The 23,114-nt window shown below is 44.1% G+C and overlaps 1 protein-coding gene across 2 annotated transcripts; it reads left to right on the top strand.

Annotated features, from left to right (window-relative positions):
- Positions 1-799: 799 nt before the first annotated feature.
- Positions 800-21,830, top strand: HEPH (hephaestin). 2 transcript variants are annotated; one of them, XM_010216925.2, is made up of 20 exons: positions 800-966; positions 2,766-3,010; positions 3,716-3,928; positions 4,513-4,692; positions 5,094-5,348; positions 5,924-6,092; positions 7,565-7,704; positions 9,341-9,472; positions 10,030-10,241; positions 11,811-11,961; positions 12,100-12,312; positions 13,092-13,302; positions 14,306-14,445; positions 15,325-15,456; positions 16,367-16,473; positions 17,273-17,498; positions 18,833-18,972; positions 19,344-19,506; positions 20,121-20,153; positions 21,555-21,830. In XM_010216925.2, exons 1-20 carry the CDS (start codon positions 803-805, stop codon positions 21,791-21,793), a joined length of 3,465 nt encoding a protein of 1,154 aa, XP_010215227.2. In that variant the 5' UTR covers positions 800-802; the 3' UTR covers positions 21,794-21,830. The 2 variants fall into 2 exon arrangements, with proteins under 2 accessions (XP_010215227.2, XP_088383550.1); XM_088527424.1 differs by lacking the exons at positions 800-966; positions 20,121-20,153; positions 21,555-21,830 and having other exon boundaries at positions 2,910-3,010; positions 3,745-3,928; positions 19,344-19,607.
- Positions 21,831-23,114: the final 1,284 nt, after the last annotated feature.

Below are 23,114 nucleotides of genomic sequence, written 5' to 3'. Positions count from 1 at the left end.
CCTAATTCTGCTTGTCTATATTGCACCAGTCACTCCTTGTGTTCATATGATTTTATTTTGTCGATTGCAGGCAGTCATTCCAACCTGCCACATTGATTTTTAAACCCCACATCCCTGCAGAGTGTTTCTGGTGCTTATTCACACCCAGCTTGGTGTCAGTTGGAAGCTCGATGAATAAGCTTCTTACTCCATGATCCAAATCACGGGGAAAATATTTACTGGAACTGGACTAAGGGAACAGCCTGGCACAATCCATCTGAGAAGTGGTTTGTGGATTAGAGAACCGCTTTTTAAAGAACTTAAAAATCATTTTGTAGTGACTGAATTAGATTCTCAGGTGCTTGAGTAGAGTGACCTTGGCAACAATTTAAAATAAAGTTATTTGCTTAGGATTATTTTCGTTAGCTCTGATCCTAAAAGATGATTTGGGACATTAGAATTAATTACATATATATGTATCAGTAGTGGTTCCAGTGTCCTTGATGCTCTTTTAGGCTTGGATGACCATGGAACCTGAAGAAGACGTTTGCACAGCATATAAATTTACAAGTACCTTTTTCTGTCAGCATAGTGCTGCTGATTTTGTTATGGGACCAATTTCCTTGTTTCAAAACAAGAATGATATTGTATATTCTGCCTTTTTTTCCTCTTTTAAATGCCCTTGCAGAGTATCTAGTACCTTCAAATCAACCTTTTTACCATAAGGTTATGAGGTTACATGGACAAATTCTTCTCCTGATTCGTTTTGATTTTATTATCTGCCAAATAGGTTGATTCTCCAAAAGGGCCCTTACCTGAAGTGATGATGGGATTGCTTTGGTGGCTGTCGTTTTATATCCCTTTGCTATCGCCCGCTCTTGCTGGAGGTGTCACCCGAGTCTATTACTTGGGGATCCGTGAGGTGGACTGGAACTATGCTCCATCGGGAAGGAATGTACTTGCTAATCAAAGCATTGAACATGACCTGTAAGTATGTGGTACTGCCTTAAAATAGGTAGTTTTATGTAAGTATTCTGGGGCATCTAAGCAAGCAAGATGCATGATTACGTATCTGATCTTTATGGGCTTAATGGTTAACTTGTTTTATCATAGGAACACAGAGACTATACCACTGGAAAAATGAATAGTCTGTTTAATTGAGCATGCAGTGACTAATGCCAGTTACATTAGAGGAAAGCACAAATACTCTATAATAGAGCAGATTGTGCAATATGCTACCCCAAGGCTTGGTTTTCCCTAGTTGCAGCTGGTGACCAGCTTGCATATCCTGAAGCATGATGACTTTTCACTTTGATGTAAGTGACTGTAGAGATGGTTGGGTTTTGTTTAAATGGGACTTCAACCTTAGACTTAATGGGAATTTCTGTGTGAAATATTAGGGATGATTAAAATCGTTTTGTGAAGAAATACATCTGCAAGCTGTAACAAGTATGTAGAGTCACTTCAAAAACATTTTTATTTCTGTGTGTACTTTAAAAAAAAAAAAAAAAAAAAAAAAGCCCTGCTTCATTTCAGCTTTTTTGACATTTTGCACTTTTATTTCCAGTTTTTATGGAGACCTATAGAATCTTGATTTGCTCTCAGTTATTTACCTCTACACTACTAAATAAATAACACTGAGGTGTTTGGATATCTTAATTCTGAAACAGCTCAGCAGGAAAGGTTTGCAGGAGAGGTTCCCAGAAAAACAATAAGCTCTGTCAGCTTAGAGTTGAAAAGTATTTTCTATCTCGAGGTGCTGAATAGACTAAAATATATGTGTGTGTGTATATATATATTTTCCTTTTTCATGGGAAAAATGAAAAATTCAGGAAACTAGAAGTAGAAATGAACTCTTGCGGTGGTAACAAACGCTTTTTTGTTTCTTTTCTCATATAAGAGATGAGCAAAAGAGAATGAAATAAAATGCTTTTAAACTTGAAAGCAACTTGATTGCTTGCTGAGACAGAATACTTCTTAGCTAATGGGACTGATTGTTGCTAAGATCATGAGACAGAAACTTTCAGCTGTCATTTAGGCCTCTCCCACTAATACCTGGAGCATGATTCATCTCTTATCTACTAAGAAATAATCATAAAAAGTATATACTCTTTGGTGTTGACCTTTAGTCCTTTAGGAGGTTTTTAACTCTGAAGTTAGTTATGTGCTGGGGACGTATCTCCCTGAGCAGGCTGTCATTCTACAAATAATCTGAAATCTGTTAACTAGCAAATCACCTTTTAGACTGAATTTTGTCCAGAGAGCTCAGCCTATTCTTCTTGTCTCAGCTACAAAGTCCACAAGGCATTGGGCTTCTAGAAAATCGTTTTAATGACAGGATAAAAAAGAAGGGCCTAAGTCTTCCCTCTCTGGCCTGTGTGCTTGTTGAGGGGAGCAGCAGTGCCTTCCTCCTCTGCGTGCCCAGCATGATTGCTTGTGTGTGTTTTTGCACATCCGTCCACATTTCCTTTGTGACTCTTGTCCCAGATTCCCAAGCTGTTAATTTGTTAATGTCCTCCATGTTTTGCATTCTGAGAAAGCAGAGAAATCTAAAGGCTGTGCTGTTTTGTTTTAGTTAGTCTCTACTGGACATCTCACAGCAATCAGCTGTGGGAAAAGTACACTGCTGGCTTAGGGCCCATTAGTGTACAGCATCAAATGCCTTCTGTCATGCCAGAAGTTGTAGGAGTTGAGCAAACTTTGTCGCCATCACTCTTCTGTGTTATAGATCAGCTGTTTTATGAAATGTGACTTAATGGTGCCTTTCCCTTTTCTGAATTTCACAGCAAGGCTTCAGTGTTCCTCCAACCTGGCACAGACAGAGTGGGAGGCACGTACAGGAAATCTGTCTATAAGCAATACACAGACTCCACGTATACCACTGAGATTCCCAAACCTGCCTGGCTGGGGTTTCTCGGGCCCATCATCCGAGCAGAAGTGGGGGATACCATTAAAGTACATCTAAAAAATTTTGCTAGTCGGCCATACACGATCCATCCTCATGGTGTTTTCTATGAGAAGGACTCTGAAGGTAAGTGAGCCACTACCATAATGGAGGTAGTTTTTTTGATTGGGAATTTAGAAATATGCACAAAGATTGCTGTGAAGAAGCCAAAGACTTGATCAGCCCTAAGCTATATTGCTGGAAAGCAACTGTACTTAGATGGTTAGTGAAGTCATCTGATGCTGAGTTAGTAGATTGCTGGGTCTGGGAGTAATTTCCTGACCTAGGCGTTACAGTTCACAGTCCAGATTTCTTCTCAAATTTAGCAGCTTCACCAAAAGCTCACCAGTGGGAGAACAGCACAGAAGGAGAAGAATTAATTGTCATTAAAGCACTGTACTGTAAGAGTCATGAGTATGCTGAGCCTCGAAGTTTACAAGAATGAGACCAAAGAACTGTTGTTTGGAGCAATCGTAGAGCTTTGAGAGATTGGCTGCAGAGCATTAGAGTTGAGAGCAGAATAACAATAGGCAGAACAGGAATTGTCTTTCTGACTCTGCTGACCTGTGTACTGAGCAAGCTGCCTTGCAATAGCTCTGTGCCCCATTACTCGTTGCGAGAATGATGATTAAACACTCTGTTTGAACGTGGTGAGTCTTGCTTTGAAAGCTATTACCAAAGTGTATATGTGTAGCTATTTCTACTATGCTGAGTGTGAGAGACTCAATATAGAGCTGTGCATATGGATTCTGCTCTTCTTGAATGGTTGTTGTGATTGCTCAATTGTTCTAGGATCCCTGTATCCCGATATGTCCCCCCAGGATCAGAAGAAGGATGATGCTGTTTTCCCAGGAGGGAATTACACCTATACTTGGACTGTCCCTGAAGATCACAGCCCAACTGCTGATGACCCAAACTGCTTGACCTGGATCTACCATTCTCATATTGATGCACCAAAGGATATTGCATCTGGATTAATTGGGCCATTGTTAACATGCAAGAAAGGTTGGGGAAGGCAGTTTAGGGCTGCAGGGTGAGGAGGGTGGTGACTAGAATGAGGGTAGGATGAGGAGATGCTCCAGTTGTGCTGCATCCTGTGAAGCTGGGAGCTGCCTGCTGGAGACCTGTGTTCTAGCTGGACTCTGATAATTACCCTGTGTTTCTTGCTTGCTGGGTGGGTGAGCTTGTAAGCTGCTTTGTGCGAGAGTGTTGTCTAAATTTGCATTAGGAATGAGTCTTTTCTAAGACCTGTGTTGAATATTCAAACAGAAAAAAGAGGGGAGAGGAGAGAGGAAAAAAAACAAAACAAAACTTAGATTTCAAGAATTGTAAGGACACTGAGGGTTTTGTAGCTCAGGATTGTCAAGCAGTGGTAGAGCTGCTTGGAATGAGAAATATATTAGGAGAGAATGCAATATGAATGTGATTGGTAGAACTCTGCAAAGAACTGGGCTAGAATTGTGAGGAAAAGTGTCAGTCCCTAATTTGTGCAGTAAGACATTATTCTTCTATAGGTGTGTTTAAACTCTTGATTGATGTCAGCTTTTCTCGGTGCTGAGGGTACTCATTCCTCTTTCCTTTGGCCTTAGGGATACTTACTGGAAATTCTCAAAGACGCCGGGATGTGGACATGGATTTCTTTTTGATGTTCAGTGTGGTGGATGAGAACCTAAGCTGGTACCTGGATGAGAACATAGCATCATTCTGTACAGATCCAGGCTCTGTAGACAAAGATGATGAGGAATTCCAAGAAAGCAACAAGATGCACGGTCAGTGTCACCTTTGTGAAATTGCTGGCTTTGTACATATGCTCCAGGGATGGCAGCATTCTGGTATCTTGAAGTGCACTTCTTGTTGTTGTGCCAGAGCACGTGTAGAGGGAAGAGTGGTGATAGCAAACTATGAGGTAGTTCATTAAGCAAACAATGTCACAGGGTCAGTGCAGTAACTCCAGAGAAAAATACATATTAATTTGATTTAATCTTTGACTTCATAGAGCCTGTGTTAAGGATTTGGAAATGCTGGGTATGTTTGTGAAGCTCTGCTCTATAGAATTGGAAAAGGAGGACAGATTCTGGTCAGATCCATCCTCCAAACATCTCTGCACTGTAGGTGGAAGCTCTGAAGACTCTTTTTCTGATTTTTGCTTTTGACTTGCTTGGTTTTGCAGCTATTAACGGCTACATCTTTGGGAACCTCCCTGAGATGACGATGTGTGCTGGGGATTATGTTGCATGGCACCTCTTTGGGATGGGCAATGAAATCGATGTTCACACAGCCTACTTCCATGGAGAGACGCTCATCATCAGAGGCCACAGGACAGATGTGGCCAGCCTATTCCCAGCCACTTTTGTCACAGCAGATATGATTCCCAGTAACCCTGGGAGGTGGTTGCTGAGCTGCCAGGTCAATGATCACATACAAGGTAGGGCAGAGGCTGGAACCCATCCTGTGCTCTGTGGCCTTCCTTTTCTCCTGTCGTGGTTCCCTGGCATACAGCATGCTAGGGGACAGTACCTAGGGCACTCTTCCTTGCTAAAATGACTGCAGGTGAATGGGGTGGATCTGTCCCTTATATGCTGCAATAGATTAGTAATACGCAGGCCAGATATACTAGGGATGGCACCTCCCACTATACAGTATTCTGTGTTCATCCGTCCTGAACACCTTAAGCCTGGCGTAGCTGAATGTTAAGGCAGTGTCCTAAGAGCTCTGATCCAGTAGCAGGCACTTGCATGGCACATCTGAGGGTAGCAGAAGGCTCTATTTGTCTTACATTCATCCTTTCTCGTTTAGTATCTGATATCTAAGGTAAGAAGCTCTGCTTGCCAGTGCAGAAGTTTCCTTTCTGTGGGGACAGCTAATCTCTCTTTCCCAGCTGTGGGACTTTGGGGCAGTAAAGGAGGAGCAGCCCGTTCATGACAGGAGGGTTGGCCCGCGTTCATTTTTCTCATCAAACTGGCAGATCGTTTAAGCCTGTGGCCACTGTGTTTTGGGCAGCTGGAATGGGGGCACTCTATGAAGTCCGACCTTGTTCTCGGCAAGCTCCAAAATCCACCCTCAGTGGGAGAATTCGGAAATACTACATAGCTGCGAAGGAAGTGCAGTGGGACTACGGACCCTCCGGACTGGACCAAAGCAGTGGGAAACGGCTGACTGAGGCAGGCAGGTGAGTCAAAGGCTGAAGTGCTTGTAGCTCTATTTGGGGGCCTCTGAGTGGCACAGAGGCTGCTAAGGAAAATGTGAAGGTCTTTCTTAAAATACATGAGCCTGCAATTCACAGAATCACAGAATGCTTAGGGTTGGAAGGGACCTCTAGAGATCATCTAGTCCAACCCCCTGCTCCAGCAGGGAAACCCAGAGCACGTGGCACAGGGTGGCATCCAGGTGGGTTTGGAAGATCTCCACAGAAGGAGACTCCACAACCTCTCTGGGCAGCCTGTTCCAGGGTTCTGTCACCCTAACAGGAGAGAAGTTCTTCCTCATATGGAGGTGGAACTTCCTGTGTTTCAGCTTACGCCCATTACCCCTCATCCTGTCACCGGCCACCATGGGAAAGAGCCTGGCCCCATTTTCCGTACAGTCACCCCTCAGGTACTTGAACATGTTAATCAAATCTCCTCGCAGCTTTCTTTCCTCCAGACTAAACTAGTTCATGTGGAATACAGTACTGAAGAAAGTATATCAGTCCAGGTACAAATGTAGGCTGCTGTAACTAAACTAGTAGAAACAGTACTAGGCACCTTGGGGAATTGTGCTGGAAGGTGTATGGTGTGCGCACACCTACCTTCAGACTCCAGGGGTAGTCCCACCTCGGGTAGGATATGAGCTGCATCCCCTCTGGGCTTCATTTCTGCTCACTGTGTTGGGTCTGGAAAGAGCTCTGCAAGTCTGAGCTTACAAAGAAAGCACCTCGTGCAGCAGACACAGGGTGGCAGAGTGAGCCTACTCATGTGCTTCAGTGTTGGCTTGCTGCAACGGTCAAATTCTAGGAAATCAAAACTAGTGACCTTGAGTCCTCCATCCCCTGGGTCAAGCAGTGGTGATAGCAGTTGGTATGTGGCTTCCCTTTCAAAGCCTGGCTAACTGAAACAAAGACATTCCCTGTGAGGCTGCTAGGTGGGATGTTCCTCTTTCAGTTGGAAAAAGTAGAAGTGCAGAGTGGTTAATTTACCCAAAGCCATGCACCAACTCTGTTATAGACCTTTAAAACTGAAAGTTTTGTACATCTGTCACTTGTCCTTGTAACTAAGCTGCCTCTCCTGCAGAGCAGGTTGTATCTGTTTGTTTGGGGAAGGTGGTGGCAGTGGCAATAAGTCTCTCTTTACAGCTGTTGTTCTCAGTTGTGACTGCAGTTGTCCTTTGGGTTCTGTCTTGGCCTGGAAAGAACCTGGTGCTGCAGCACCCTTTTTACTGCACTGCGGTTCTGTTTGTTGTCCACGTCTGCACGTCCTGTGCAGGGGTGCTGAACTCGGCTGCTCTAGATGAAAGTAACGTGCAGACAAATTATGCTGAGCTCTACAGGGTCATTGCAAACCAGAGGATACCCTTTTGGAAAGGTGCTTAACTGGGAGGTGTGGAGTGGAGGACAAACAGGTGGTCTTATGAAAAAAATAATCTAAAACTTTTTTTTGCATCTAGCCCTTCTGAACAGTTTTTCAAGCGTAGCCCTGACCGAATTGGGGGAGTTTATTGGAAGGCGAAATATGTGGAATATACTGATGAGACCTTCCGTGAGGAAAAAAAGCAATCGGAAGAAGAGAAACATCTTGGGATACTTGGTAGGAATCATCCAACAACACAAATCCTCTTGGTACCAGTGAGAGTATGTTGGTGTCAGAAATACTGGTTGAACGTTACTATCCTTTCATTTCTGGATGTGGTGATTCCCACTGAGATGGTGTTTGACAGCCTTTGAGTAAGGTGGACAGAACTAGGATGCGGAATCACAGAGCAAAAGGAATCATTTTTCTGACAGTACAGTCTTCAGAGGTTAATAGTAAGGGTTGATGGACACGTTATTTCTGTAATTCTGGCTAAACATGCCTTAGTATTGGCATCTGGTTATGTCTTTTTGACTGAGTGTCTTCAAGATGTGGTCCTAACCCCACTTTCTCACTGAAAGCTTCCTCTCTCAAGAAGGCTCCCTGTTATAGCTAGGTAATGGTGAGGGTGACGAGAGGAGAAAATGGAGAGTCTGCAGAGGAAAACCACTCACCTGCGATAGCGTGTGTCACATACCCAGTAGGAGGGTATTGGTGTGGTCCAGCTTCCTGTGTCAGCAATGACTAATGGCAACAGAAATCCCAGCGAAGACCATAGAAGGAAAGAGCACAAGGAAAATGCAAATTTGGGAAGGAAGGAATAGTGGAAAGAGGGGCATGGGAGGAAGTAAGCAACTAATTGGGACACCCAGAACAGGGAGGTTGTAGAAGATGGAAAGGAAGCATAGGTGGAAGGGCTGCAGTGGGACTGACCTGTTTGTCAGTAACAGATTTTGAGTAACAGGCTGACATGCTGACATGATCCCACTAACCTGCAGGGGGTAGTCCAGGCCTAAATTTGAATCTGGAGAGGCAGGGAGCATAGCTCCAGATCGGAGTGTTGCCTTCGAGCACATCAGGAAGGCCCAATGCCATGCTAGTCAGGGAAAAGTAAAGATACCTAATGAAGTGTATATGGTGTGTGTGTGTGTGTGTGCGCGCACTTGTTTTCTCCTGAATAATTGTGCCACCTACAACAGAAGTGTTGAACAGTCTTCTGCAACACAAAGTAGATGCTGGGTAGCTCACGATTACTGGTGCTTTTAAAGCATTTTCAGTTGGGGGACCCCCCATGTGTCATGGCATAGATCTGTACAGATTTTTGTCTGCCTGGACTTTGGGATAGTGGCCTGGCTTTTCTCAGTGGTGTCTCATAGACTGTTAGGAGCAATCTGTGGACTCTCATGAGTCTGCAGGCCAGATGAAAGCCATTAAATATTTTAAAGACTGACAGCTTATTTCTGGCTGGTGCCATGACTCAGGTGCTCTTAACAGTAAACTAAAATGTGGGTTTCAAGTACCTCACCATTCTTTACGCACCTGCCTGAGGTTGGGAAGTTATGGGGGCTTTATACAGTTGAGGGAGAGGTGTGTTTCCGGAGGATTTTTCAGCACACTTGTCCCTTTTGTTACTCCAGCTGTGAAGCCTCCCCTTTGAACTCTCCTGCTGCCTTGCAAGCCTTTCAAGTAATTCTTGTCAACTCCCCTGCTCCTTTGCTGAAGTTCAGTAGTGCTGTGCATCATAAACATGTGCAGGAAGTAAGGACTCTCTTTCTGTTTTAAGTCAGCAGTTCTGAGCCCTGGATTAAAAAAATAGCTGTGTCTTTTGTTTCCCCAGCTATCCTGGTTGACACACTCTCTGCTGTTTATACAGGTCCAGTGATAAAAGCTGAAGTTGGAGATACCATCGTGGTGACATTTGTTAACAAAGCCTCCTGGCCCTTCAGCATCCAGCCTCATGGAGTGTCCTACAGGAAGGAGTGGGAAGGGATGTGGTACCATGATGGTTTGTGGCTTATTTTTCTTGAGTAATTCAGTACTAATCCAGGTGGTGGAGCTACATGGTCTATATTGCTCCTGCAGAGAGAGGAGACTTGAATGTGCTCAGAAATCTGTTGGAAGCCTGTTTGGTGCTCTAAGCCTGATGAGGCTTCAGTAAAGCAGAGGAGGGGCAGCAGAAGTAGAGTGCCAGAAGTAATGCTGTTTTGCATGAAAATTATAAACCACAACTGAAACTATTTCCAGTTATTTGAGACCCTCTGATCAGAGGAACATATACACTGTACTCCAGCTTGGATAACCACATTCTTCCAGAGGTCATCTTGCTGGGTGTAGCGGGACCCAATTTATTTCCTATACCTATCTCTGCCATGACATCAAAATTACTCTACAAGATACCAAGAATAGCTGTGTCTGAACACGCTGTAAAAGCTACTATACTGTACCTCAAGCCTCTATTTTTAGAGGTGTGAAGTAAAGCCAGTGTGAATGTAAATGATGAGAAGATGTAGCAAAGCTTGTAAATGAGTCTCAAGAATCCTTACACCAATTTCTGTTTTAAAGGTGTGTCACAGAATGGGTTTTCTGTTCAGCCTCTGCATAACTTTACCTACCGGTGGACGGTACCGCAGCACGTTGCACCCACACCTAGTGACCCTCCCTGCCTGACCTGGATGTATAGCTCTGCTGTGAATCCTGTCAGAGACCCCAGCTCGGGCTTGGTGGGCCCTCTGGTGGTCTGCAAGCCTGGGACTCTGGATGAAAACAACAAGCAGGTAAAGCAGATATTACTGACGCGCTCTTAGAGGCTCTTTTAGAGGCATGAAACATCTGCAGAGCCTTAGGAAAAAAACATGAATAAACATATGCAAAGGTAGGAGGTGAAAAGAGTTAAATCCGAGTCGTAGATGGGTTATAGCTGCTGCTTACATTAGGACAGTTCTGTGCCCCAGGTTTTTATGGGAAAGGCTGGCATTTTGAACTCCCAGGAGTCTAATAAACTGACTTCTAGTTTTGACTTTAAATCTCTGGGACAATTTCAGTTGAACACGTGTCTTGGATGTGACTTCATAGGTCAGTCTTGTCCTGAGACATGGGTAGCAGGCTACCCTGTGTTGCACACCAAGATGTTAATTGTTTACTTACAGATGAAAATCTATATGGTTTGCTAGAGTGGTGGGATGCTTTAAGGTTGAGTGAACCTCCTTCTATCAAATCAGCTAATTTTCAAGGAAAGCTGATTACAGAAAAAGCATGAGAAAATCCATTTTAGTTTGTATGCTTTTAATGAAAGAGCTGAAACTCAAAAGGTGACCAGAACTGCCTCTTGGAATTTCATTATGGGATATTCTTCTCTCTCATCGTGGGCAGTAAAATGAAGCTATTGTGTAAATGAAGGACAGATTAGCAGAGCTTGTTGTTAGGGGAGAAAAGCTGGTGGCAGATGACCAGCCTATCTACCTTGCAGTCTAGAATGGTTTGTGGCTGGAAGATCTGGAAACAGCTTCTGTTGGAGTCTCCCTAGAGGGGTTTCCCTTTCTCCACTTTCATTGGTGAAATGATGTGCCTAAACTTGGAGTCGAGATCAGCAAGTTCAGTGGGATATGAAGGTGAATCCTCTGAGGAGAGGGCTCTGAACGTGTAAAGCCTGCCATGTGAGGGAGACGTGAAAGTGCTAAAATGCTTACAAGTGTTGAAAGGGTCCAACCGAAACAGACTTGTTTGGAAAGGCAGAACAGGGAAAAACACCTGAACTGCTTAATTTGGAAGGCAACAGAGCTACTTCTCATACAACCATATTCTGCAGACTGGAAAACACTTCTCAGCCCCCTCTGCAGGTTGTCTTCCTGGGTATAACTAAGGAAGCTTGTATGAAAAGGAGAAACTGAACAATACTGGAAGAATATTTTTAATGGGGAAATACACAATACTTTGAAATGCATTTCTTAAGTTCCTGAAAATGTTACTTCTCTTGTAACTTTAAAAAAAAAAAAATCCTAAGTTCAAGACTGCTGTAGGAGAGAGAGGGGTGAAGCAGTCATTGAGCTGTCTTGTAGGCAGAGGTCTGATCTGAGTTGTGTTCTGGGCAGGTGGTGAAACCTGGCACCTTAAACCTTGGCTGAGTCCTGGTTCCCTATGTGGAACAGCAGGGCACATCTGCGGTGGTGCCCTGTGGAGCAGAAAAGGGTGATCCAGCCTGAGTAGAGGGACAGATCCTGGCTCTCGGGAGGTCTGGTGAAAGAAAAGAGGGGAAAATGAGAGCCAGACAAAACAGCTTGAGCTGTAACTGATGGTTAATTGGTGCATTTTAAAAATTAACAGCCATCATTGTGATTATATCTTAGAAAGGGATCGACAAAGAATTTTACCTTCTCTTCAGTGTGTTTGATGAGAATATCAGCTGGTATTTAAATGCAAACATAAAATACTATTTGAGGATGGAAGAGACTTCAGTGAAAAAGGATAATGGCTTCACGGAATCGAACAGGATGCATGGTATGGCATGATGCTGTCCTGCAGGCAGCAGGAGTAAAACTACAAGATATGGGTTGGTGTCCACCTAATCTGGGCTGGGAAACTGGAGAATGAAGTCTGTGGCTGATGTTTGACAGTTAATTGTTCTCACCTTCGCAGCCATCAATGGGTTTATGTTTGGTAACTTGCCTGGGCTGGATGTGTGTGAAGGAGACAACGTGTCCTGGCACCTGCTGGGCTTGGGCACTGAAGCGGATGTGCACGGAGCTGTGTTTCAGGGCAACACCCTGCGGATGAACGGGATGCAGAGGGATTCCACCAACCTGTTCCCCCACACATTTGCTACGGCCTTTATGCAACCCGATAACAAAGGTAACTATCTACACATCTATTTGAGCATCAGGAAAAGCCTGAGGCTGTAGCGTTTGCTCCTACGGCTGGTGTGTTTAGCACTGTGTGACCTGTTATAGAATGAGTTGTGCTTTAGACCCCATTTAGGAGGAGGAGAGGTCCTGCCTTTTGAATCTGTTTCGAGGGAGGAACAGAGAATAGTGGATTTCATCCCATATTGTCCTGGATTGGCTCTTAGGGCTGCCACATCCTGTAGTAATGATCCTGATGGACGTTGCTGCCCATGACGCATAGAAACAGGCAAACACACATTTCAAAGCAAAGTAGCACTGAGTTGTCAGAGCTGGGCGTTCTAGTCTGGGCCTCGAGAAGGTTCATGTTTACCTCTGGTCCTGAGCTTCCTGATAGGGTTAAACGTGCAACACCATGTCCCGTTCAGAGGGTGCTGGGCATGTTGCCAACCCTCTCCTCTCCCTTGATGTTTGTAGGCCGGATCTTTTGCTTAACCAGCATCTCAGCAGTGATAACACAGTTGTCCCCTAATGGACTCCTTCGCATCCAATGAGCTGGTTATTGTGTGTGCATGTAAGGAAACCTTCTGAGATGATTCCTATCTAGGACTTGGTGCCTTTTTTGTTTGGTTTCTCTAAAACCCTAACCAAATGCACAGATCTGTACAGCACCCAAAGCTTGTGTCTGTGTCATGACATGGCTCTCATAAGCTTTGTGTGAGAAGCAGCTTTTTTTCTAGGATCTTTAAAACTATCAAATTTCCTTGTTTGTGCTGGCTCCTCCCTCAGGGATTTTTGAGATCTACTGTCAAACGAGCAATCACTACCAGGCCGGGATGAGGGGACGCTACTCTGTTTCCAAGTGCGACCAAACGGCCCCTGCTCCTGCCCGCCGCTACCAGGGCGTGCGGACCTACTACGTGATGGCCGAGGAGGTGGAGTGGGACTACGCGCCCGACCGCGGCTGGGAGCGCGAGCGGCACCACGGCTCCGCGCACAGGTAGCCGCGCTGCCCGGCCGCCTCCGGCACGGGCTCCCCATGCCCTAGCGGGTCTCGCTAGGGTGTTCTGTTGTCACGGGCCACTTATGCTGCTACTGGAGGGGTTCATGGGGGTCACAGCCCCCTAACTCTCCCTGCCCCTCTTTTCAGCCAAAATCCTTTGCTGGAAGGTGAAGCTTGTTCAGTTAATGAACATCCTAATATGGGCTGGCTCCTTATTCCCTGTGAGTGTTAGGGTGTCACGGAACGAGTGGTGGTGGGGGGTGAGTGACACAATGCACTTCACTCGTGGGAAAGAAATAGGATTAGGTTTTATTGGTAATGACAATGGTTTCACGAGATTCTATGGCAAGGTCACTTATTAGTTACTGCATGGAGGTTCAAGATATACACAGAATTATCAAGGACACCCTCCCGTTGGGTCACGAGGTTCAGACTGGACTCCCTTGCTTTCCAAGCTCCTTCTGAGAGGAGTCTGGGTGCGGCTGAATCCAGTCCTAGTCCCAGACCTGGTCAATGGTTTATGTCTAAGGGGTTTGCGCACAAAGTAAAGTTTACAAGTTCAAAAAGAGAAAGGCGCGCTATAGTCACTTACCACGAATCTGTAGTGGGAAGGATCTCTTACCCTCGAGGAGTATCCTTGAGAGGCGTCCCTGCTCAAGGGGAGATCCCAGCGTGCAGCCCGCTGACATGCAAGGAGAGCTCAATGGGCTCTTGGGCTGTCTCCGTATTTATGGGATAAGATGATTGACTGATAGTCATTCTTTCAATTCAGAAATGACTGTTGGGTGTACTCACAGTTAGCTTTATCTCCCCATCAGGATAGGGCCATCAGGACTTATTGATGGTTGATGTCTGGGTGGGGGAAGAATTCAGGGAGGCAACTACCAGGAATGTGGTAGTTAGCACCTGAACAGGGCTACCTGTGAGAAGTCAGGATGAGCTGGGGAAGGAGCATATCCGTCACATAGGGTAACACAGCAATTCTCTTTGTATTTTTCAGCTATTCCAATGTCTTCTTGAGCAATGAAAATGGACTGCTTGGTTCCAAGTACAAGAAAGCAGTTTATAGGGAATATACTGATGGGACATTCCAGACCCCGAAGGCCAGGATAAATGGTGATGAACATCTAGGGATCCTGGGTAAGGAAATCTGCAGAGGGTGCATTTTCCATTTTCTTTGTGTGGGGCTGGGTCTTAGACTCTGTGGGCTGTGATCTGATGTTCCCCCAGATACTCAAGTATATGCTTTCTTTTCTGCAGGTCTGCAGAAAATCAATAGAGTTCTGAATACAGCCTGCAGCACAACAGACTGGATTCTCATGCCTGCTTTTGCTGCTGGCTGTCTTCGATATCTGTCAAACTATTTTTCCACACCTGCATTTTTTTAAAGTCTAGAACAAAAATAACAGTTAAAACTTTGGGAGAACTGTCTGAGAGATGCAGGTGAAACTTTAGCTGTGAAAGAAATGTTTTGAATGCAAAAGCAGTCAGGCTTTGAGAAATGGAGGAGTGCACTAGAATGCTGAATGGAAGTCCTTGGTGACAGAGCTCTGGGATATGAATCCAGGACAAGCAGTGCTAGGCCAGCGAGGTGAGGTAGTGTGTGTCATTTAAAATAGCAGCTTGTGGCTCTGACTTTCAACACTTTCAAGCCACATTGAGTATTACAAAGCTATCTGAAGCCAGCAGCGAGGGATGATAAAAATAATGTTACATTTGATGTAGCAGTATTCAGATATCAAGCCTTAATTGCACTGGGCACAGTGAAAATATGCAGCAATCTTCACTTCTGCCTTGAGACATGCAGTCTAGTTCTGTAAGACCTACTTGATTTGGGACCAGCCACTGATTCTCTTTTTGTGGGGCAAGGATGTGGGGGTGAAGAATGAAAGGGTTGTAAGCATTCTTAAAGGGAAAAATACCTGGGAAGGGGAAGATGGTGACAGAGAGGTGGACACATCCTTTGGAGATATGTTGATAATGCTTGCTGATGTTAAAACATGTTCTTTCTGTCTCAAGGCCCTTTTATGTGGGCAGAAGTAGGAGATATTCTCAATATTGTATTCAAGAACAATGCTACACGACCATACTCCATCCATGCACATGGAGTACTGGAAAAGGAGACAGGAGAGCCACAAGCAGCAAACCCTGGTAAGTCGTTGTGTTCTCCAACTTTATTTCATATACCTGTGCAGGCATTTGAAGCTTATTTTAGCCTACAGTTAGGATTGTTTGTTTTAAATAGGCTTATTTTCTTGCAGTACAGGCTTGGAACCGAATAGGAACAGCTTTCAGGTTCACTATGGTTTTATTAATTATTACTTGTGTGTTGGTAGTGGTCTGGAGGATTTAATGATCTCTGACCTCTGGAATAAGCGCAGCCTTCTCCCCCACGGGGTGCCCATCCGGCCTGGGAAGGAGGGATGAGGACTGTTCATAGCCCCCCTGTTCCTCCGTCTGCCCTGAGCCCTGCGCTGGACGATGGCTACCACAGCGATACAGAAAGCTGCTTGCCAGGACCCAGCCTGAGCCTGTCCATTTGTTTCACTGTCCAGTTGCCAATCCCTGCAGTGTTTGTCTCCCTTCAACTTGTGCATTCTTCAGAACAGGCTCTGTCTGCAAAACAGCTGGCCTTTCAGTTGGGCCCTGTCTTTCTAAGAGATATTGCTAATACCTAGAATAGTAATTTTAAAAGGAAATTTCAATGAGTATTATATTTACTTTCAAGAGTTCACAGACTATCTCAAGCTCCATCTGTAATGAAGACAGTGGAATTTCCTTGGTCAAGGCTAGTCTTGGAAGCAGCAGGTAAAACAGTTGTGCTGGTACCAGTTAGCATGTACATCCTGTGACCCGCCTCCACAATCCTGTTTGCTTGCGAGAGGGAAGCCACCATTCTGCTTTTCAGTGTCAGCGAAAAGAAGGTGCAGTGGCTGACAGACAGAACTGTATTTGCCATTTGGAGTCAGGATCATCATTTTGACCTGTTTTTGGATAGTGCTCAGCAAACTGGGGACTTGCTTCATCACACAAGTGCTAATGGTGCTTTTCTGTCATTCAGGTGACATTGTGACGTACAGATGGGAAGTTCCTGAGAGATCTGGTCCAGGGCCGAATGATTCAGCCTGTGTCCCTTGGATCTACTACTCCGTGGTGGACCCCATAAAGGTAAAATCTACTTGGAATTTTAGAATCGTTGTTAGAACCAGAAAAGCCCAGTTAGGCTGATGGTATGTGTGCATACATGTGTATATATATGTGTTTGTACTTTTTTCCCCCTAATCCTCTACAAAACAATGAGTTTGGTCCAGGTGAGAGGAGGAGGAACAATCTGATAACATATTTGGCATTCTCTTTAGAGAGGGAATCCTCCAAATTCATCCTTATCTTTTAGAAAGCAAAAGCTTATCCTTTTACTTTCTAAATGCACACTCTTGTAAAGCAGTTCCACTGTTCCCTTGATAATAAGCTGTGTTCAGTTATTTGTAGGGAATGAGCATGATTCCTAGTGAATCAAGGTTTCTATTGGTTGGAGTCACAGGGCTATTCTTAAAAGGCAAGAATTGTCCAAAGTAAGGCCAGGTGAATAAAGCAGGGAGGTTGGAGCATTGCTATCATTGTAATGCTGATTTCAGCTGAACCTGCCTGGAGGTTCCTGCCGTAATGCATCTCATTCCAACCAAAGATCATTGTCTTTTTATTTCAAGATCCAGCTGGTTTTGCAGCTGGAATGTGGAGAATATTTTGATATCATTTATGTCCTTTTGATTTGCGTTCATATGATTCTGTTCTTTCACTTTAATACTTGTTTATCACCAGGGAGATAGATTACACAGTGGCACACCATTTGTTTTAGTAAAGGTGATGCAGGCAACAACGAACAGAGTCCTTGAAAGGCAAAGGGTTCCGCAGAATGGAAGGCAGTAAGATCACTGTCTCAGAGCTTCTTCTCCTTCATTGCTGTTAGGATATGTACAGCGGTCTGATTGGACCCCTGAAGATCTGCCGGAAAGGTGTGCTGCAATCCGATGGGATTAGGAAGGAGGTACAGAGGGAGTTTGCCCTACTGTTCCTGGTGTTTGATGAAAATCAATCCTGGTACTTGGAGGAGAATGTGGAACGTTACAGTCGTGGGAATCACAGAGAAATCAACCTGCTGGATGACGTGTTTGTGGAAAGCAACAAAATGCATGGTAATACCTATTAGGCACCTTGACACCCTTTACAGTCTGTGCCAAGTTGATGTTCATTCTGTGACCTCCTCTAAATGTCAGAAGTCCAAAAGCCAGAAACCTGATACTTAGTGAATGCCCTCACCCTTTCCCTTCATCCGCGGCACAAACAGAATTAAACTGTGGTGCTCTCAGCACTGTAGCACACATAAGGCACAAGTCTTTGATCTGCAAGGAAGGTTAATCATTATGGTCCTCCCTGTCAGGAGGACCTGCAAGGTATGAGTCAGAGAGGTTAATCTCTAATGTATCTGAATGACTCAGGATGGGAAATACAGTCAAGAGGTGAAATTAATGTCAGACTAATTCATTCTGTTCATCTGAGGATCATTAGAATATGTTAATTTTCAAGATAATTGATCAAGCTGTGTGGTCGCACAGATGAGTTGTTTTAGCCGATTACCAAAAAGTTACTTCTGCTTTAGTGGGTTGTTTTTTTAATAAGTGAATATACGATTTATGATAGCCTACTTCCACATTAAATCTGGATCAATCTAAAGTATCCACAGCAAAATGAGTCCCTCAACAGGGGAGGGTAAGGGCAAAGAGTTGTTATATGTATTATCATTACAGCTGTGTCTTTGTAAGTGATAAAAAGAATCTCCAAATGTTCACATCCTTTAAGTTATAATCATCAACCCAATATTATAGGTAGCAAATCAACACAAAGAAGTTGTTTCCTGCTTTGGGCTACAGGAAGTCCCTGTAGCAGAACTGGAATTAAAGCACAGGTGCTTCTTGTCCTCAAATCATGTCTCTTTCCATCTTATTTCCCTCTATCTTCTGAACATGGAGGGTTTCCCTCTGTGCCATATCACTCAACTCGGTCCCTGTTTTGGTTCCTTTCCTGCATTTGTAATCAGAGCAGTTTTCCTTCTTACTGTGGTAACTATGAAGCTAAGTCCGCACCATACAGTGATTTTTTTCTACAAATGATCAGTGTGTAAAGCATGGAGCCAGCATGAGACCTACTATGACAAGGCTGCCTGTTGGCTGGGTTTGCCTGTTTTCCTTGCTCAGTAAGTAAATACTCAAAGATGCGTGTGCATATGTGCACCAATATATGCACTTAGCTTTAGATCAGGAAGACATTTACCCTTCCTGCCTTCTAGAAGCAACTTTCTCTGCTGGCTGATTTCAGGGCTTTATATGGAGGATGCTAAATGCTGATGCCTTGGCTTTTGAATGAGCTTTCAGACCTCTAACTTGCCATGCATGTTCTGCAGAGACAGTGCAGCATCTTTGCCATTTCAGTAACAGCCATTTCTGCTTCCCCATTGCTGTTTACTGCTCAGCAATCAATGGGAGGCTCTATGCAAACTTGCCTGGACTGACCATGTTCCAAGGAGAGTGGGTGAACTGGTACCTGCTGGGAATGGGTCAGGAGATTGATGTCCACACAGTCCATTTTCATGCTGAGACCTTCACATACAAGGTAAGAATATCCTGCTGCTTGTAAAGCAGAGGCTGACCACAGGTATCATCACTTTTGCTTGGCTCTGCCTTGGAACTCCTTGCATGAATTCACAGCAATCATCTAATTTGCCTAATTAGGACAGGGATATGACTTCATACAGTGCTGATGCGTGTAGCTAACCCTTGGGATCAGGCATTACTAGATTATATTAACTTTTCCAGCAACAGGCCTGGAACTGCTTTTTGAAATCTTTTGTAAACTCTGCAGAATGCTCTAAATTGCAGAGCTTTATAGTGACACTAAGATCTTCACTTCTCTAGATGGATTTTTTTTTAAGAGAAATGTTTCTCAAAAGTGCTGTACGCTAACAGCCTCCCTCCCTTTGACAGAATGGCAAAGGCTACAGAGCAGATGTTGTGGATCTATTCCCTGGGACCTTTGAAATGGTGGAGATGTTGCCTGGGAACCCTGGGACATGGCTGCTTCATTGTCACGTCTCTGATCATATTCATGCTGGCATGGAGATACTCTTCCATGTCTTGCCCAAACCAGGTAAGGAATGAGTGGCAATTGTTACCATAAATGTCTAACAACACTTTCTACTATTACTGATAAATTCTGAATGTTTACATCACACTTGCAAGTCCTTTACCTACTATAAATAGGCAGGTAAATTACTAGCACTTAGGTAATTAAGGTGTTCGCTTTGAAAGTTGCAGTAGCTGCAGCTGGAGTTGATTACAATTTGGTTTCAGGAGTTTCCATTGCCTAGGGTATTGAGGTTTATTTTAGCTTGTGTTCATCTGTCAGCTAGTAATTGTCCTTTCTGAAATGTTACCTGTTATCTAAATGCATGTCCTAAAGCGTCTAACTTCCCCAGGAAATACTAGAAGGTGCTCAAAGGCAAGTGGCACTCAAAGGTTTTGATCATGCTCTTTTTTCAAAAGCTATAAAGTTGTGCAATGGGAGTAGGTGTGCTCTTGAGGTAAATAACACAAAAGCCTTCTTGATTTAATGTGGGAGAGTGAAAGCTTTTACAAGAGAAAATAAAACTGCAAGCACTGGAAGACCACTCTGTCCAGATCTGATCCTTGCCAAAAGCCGTGTCCTGAACTCGCTCCCTCTTCAGTCCAACACTTTCTCACCTCCTTGTTGTTTCCTTTCAGAGCCAGCAGCTGAAGTCCTGAGCTACACTGAAGGTAAGGTATGCATGGCCCTGCCGAGTAGTGCGTGTGTGTATGAGGGAAAGGAGGAATGTAGATGGGCTGCTCCTTAGCAGTGCAGAGATTTAGATTTATACAGGGAGAAAAGCAGGAACACAAAGAACCCCACTTCCCTGGTAGCAGGAGCGACATCTCAACAGTCATGCTGGGCAGAGTATAAATGCAGAGGTCTTGTTAGTGTTGGGCTTGGCCAGTGGTGGGTAATAGTGAGGGTTTCAGGCAAGCTTGCCTATCTATTTTCTAAACATCTCTCTTCTCATGGTAAGAGTTTACAGGAGAATCTTGCAAAACAGATTTTTTTTTTTCCTCTTATCCCTTTCAGTCAAAACCTAAGGAACTTTAAATCAATTATTCTCCCCCTTTTGACTACCAGTGTCTGTATAGTTTAGAGAATATTCAGACACCCAATTACTATCTAAAGGGATTTCAAACATCTCCCTGCTCTGTATTGCCTGAATATGTATTGGGGGCCTTGATGTTGTTTAAAGAACAGATGTGAGATAACATTTGATTCAGCAGGATGAGGGAGGAGTAGTAGGTAAGGTTCTTATACTGTCACGAGGATAGAAGTTCAAATAGTGTGTGGTGGTGACTCCTGATTTTCTGTCTCTCTAGATTAAAAAAAAAAAAAAAAAACTGCTATGAATAGTTTCAGCTGGGCTGCTTTCAGGGACAGCTTAGGCTGAAAATAGGCATCTATCTACAACTCTTCTGTTTGTGCCTTGATTTTTTGCAATGATGTTTTCTTTGCTCAAAAAGGGAGGATTGGGGAATGTGTCAGAGCATTAGTGACAGTAAGTAATTCATTTTTACACTAGACTCAAAGATCAAGTGTTCACCATGCAAAAGATGATTTATAGTCATTATCAATGCAAATAGCCACCCTTATCAAAAGGATTCTTTTGTCTTGCTGTGGAAGCATAAGAGAATTCAGGGATCCTACAATAGTTGTGACTGAGCAAGTGCATTTTGAAAAATTATGTGACAGGACAACACATGCAGGATGTGCTCAGAAACAGGTGGGGAACTTGCAGTAGCTCCAGTCCTGGCACATGTTCTCGTCTCAGTTCTTCTGTACTTCTTCTAGCTCAGCTATGACTCCCCAGGTAGTGACTCGGGGTAGCAGTGGTTAGCTGATAGAACTGCATAGCTGTGAGATGCAGTGAGACACAGTAAAGTTGTGGAGCGGAGAAGGGGAAGAACCACTTATTCTGCAAATGCTTGTATGACCTGAAGGATGATGGTCTACCAAATGGACAGCAGTTGGGTCTGCTTTGATTTGCTTTGGGTCTTTCTTTTACCTCTTCATATTAATTAGACCTTTTCACCTGTGGTATTTCTAGCTCTCATTGGCACTGTATTTTTGTTTGCTCTCAGAGACGCCGCCTGAGGATGAGTCCCAGAAGGTCATGCTGTTTGGAGCTAAGATGGCTCCAGAGCATGTGGAAGCCACAGTCATCATTCTAGCTGTTGCAGGAATAGTGCTCTTCCTGGTTGCCAGTCTCCTCCTGGGAATGGTCATCCATCTCGAGAGGCAAAAGAGGTTAAGGCGCAATAGGAGGTCCATTCTGGATGATGGATTCAAACTCATGTCTAAAAAGAATCAGGGGATATAAGACCCATGTACAGATTTCAGACTGTGCACTTGGAGCAGAGGCTGGATTGCTGTCCACACCAAGACATTGGGGCATCATTTCAGTTCCATGCTAGAATTTTGGAAAGCTAAAGAAGAAACCTGGAGTCCTGACCTCTTTGTATATCTTCCTAAGCACACTCTCTCTATATATATATATAAAAAAGAAAATCTCTTCAGCAGAAATCTGAGGACCCTTTCAGTCAACTGAAAAGCAACTTTTTTTAAAGAAAAAATTATCCTAAAGCATTCATTTGCCCCAAGAAAGAGCAGAGATGTTTCCCCTACCTTATTCTCTCCAGAAGACTCTACTTGATCCTTTTTGGTAAAAGAACTTTCAGATTCCAGTCTCGCTCCGCTGTCAGCAGAGCTGGTTTGGGGACTCTCTCCCCGAAGATCTGTAGAACTGTGAACCTTTAAATACTGTGAAGGGAGGAAATAATATTTGGTTTTGTGTGAATCAAATGAGAATATAGAAGAAGAAATGTTGATTCAGACTTAGATCTGCTGTGTGGTGTGTGTTTTTTTTGTTTGTTTGTTTGTTTTTGCAAATAACTGGACAGATACAAACTCAGTGCAGTACATGTCACAGTGCCTGAGCTCTTCAAGAGCCATGACAACAGCTGTGCTTTACCCTCACACTCGTTGGGCGCATCCTTGTATTTTCATGTAACCCCAGGGAATATGTCTTGGTGTCAGGCACCCTGTCCTTGCACTGCAAAATGAGGCTTTTGCATGTGCTGCAGCATCTTAACGGCTTCTCTGCATAGCAGTCCTGTTGTTCTGTTAGCATCAAGTGCTGCTCCTAAGCATCTAATTCCTTTTGCCATAGGAGGAAGGATGGAAGGATGCTGTGATGTTTTTGTGATGTGCTTTGCTTTTTATTTTTTCTCCTCCCTCAAATACATTTTACTGAAGTTTCTTCCAGAGTTCAGCTGTTTCCAAGTTATTGCTGTGAGCCAGGCCAAGGATTCAGTTGTGTGTGAGGTGAGTTTGTTCTTGGGGCAAAAAAAAGACATGGAGTTCTTCCTCACCTAATGGTACAACTGCAGTTTTCTCCTGGCAAATTTGACAATGGTGAAGAAGAGAAGGCTGGAGTGCCGATGTAATTTAATAGTGTGGAGCAAGTTTGCCTGTAGTCAGTGAAGCATGGGGTAGTGCAGGCCTGAGATAAGGGAATTCTTGCAGGGAGGAAGGAATGTAAAGGGGGCTCTTGCCTTTCAGACAGCACAAAATCAAAAGCCTCAGAGGAGGAGAGGACTGCCTTAGCCAGATAAATGTGCATGGGGCATTGCTGTGTGCAG

Source organism: Tinamus guttatus, unplaced genomic scaffold, assembly GCF_059628265.1.
Source record: "Tinamus guttatus ecotype Peru unplaced genomic scaffold, ASM5962826v1 Tinamus_guttatus_pri_ptg000287l, whole genome shotgun sequence".
NCBI classification, from domain to species: Eukaryota; Metazoa; Chordata; class Aves; order Tinamiformes; family Tinamidae; genus Tinamus; species Tinamus guttatus.
This window is presented reverse-complemented; position numbering and strand designations above follow the sequence as displayed.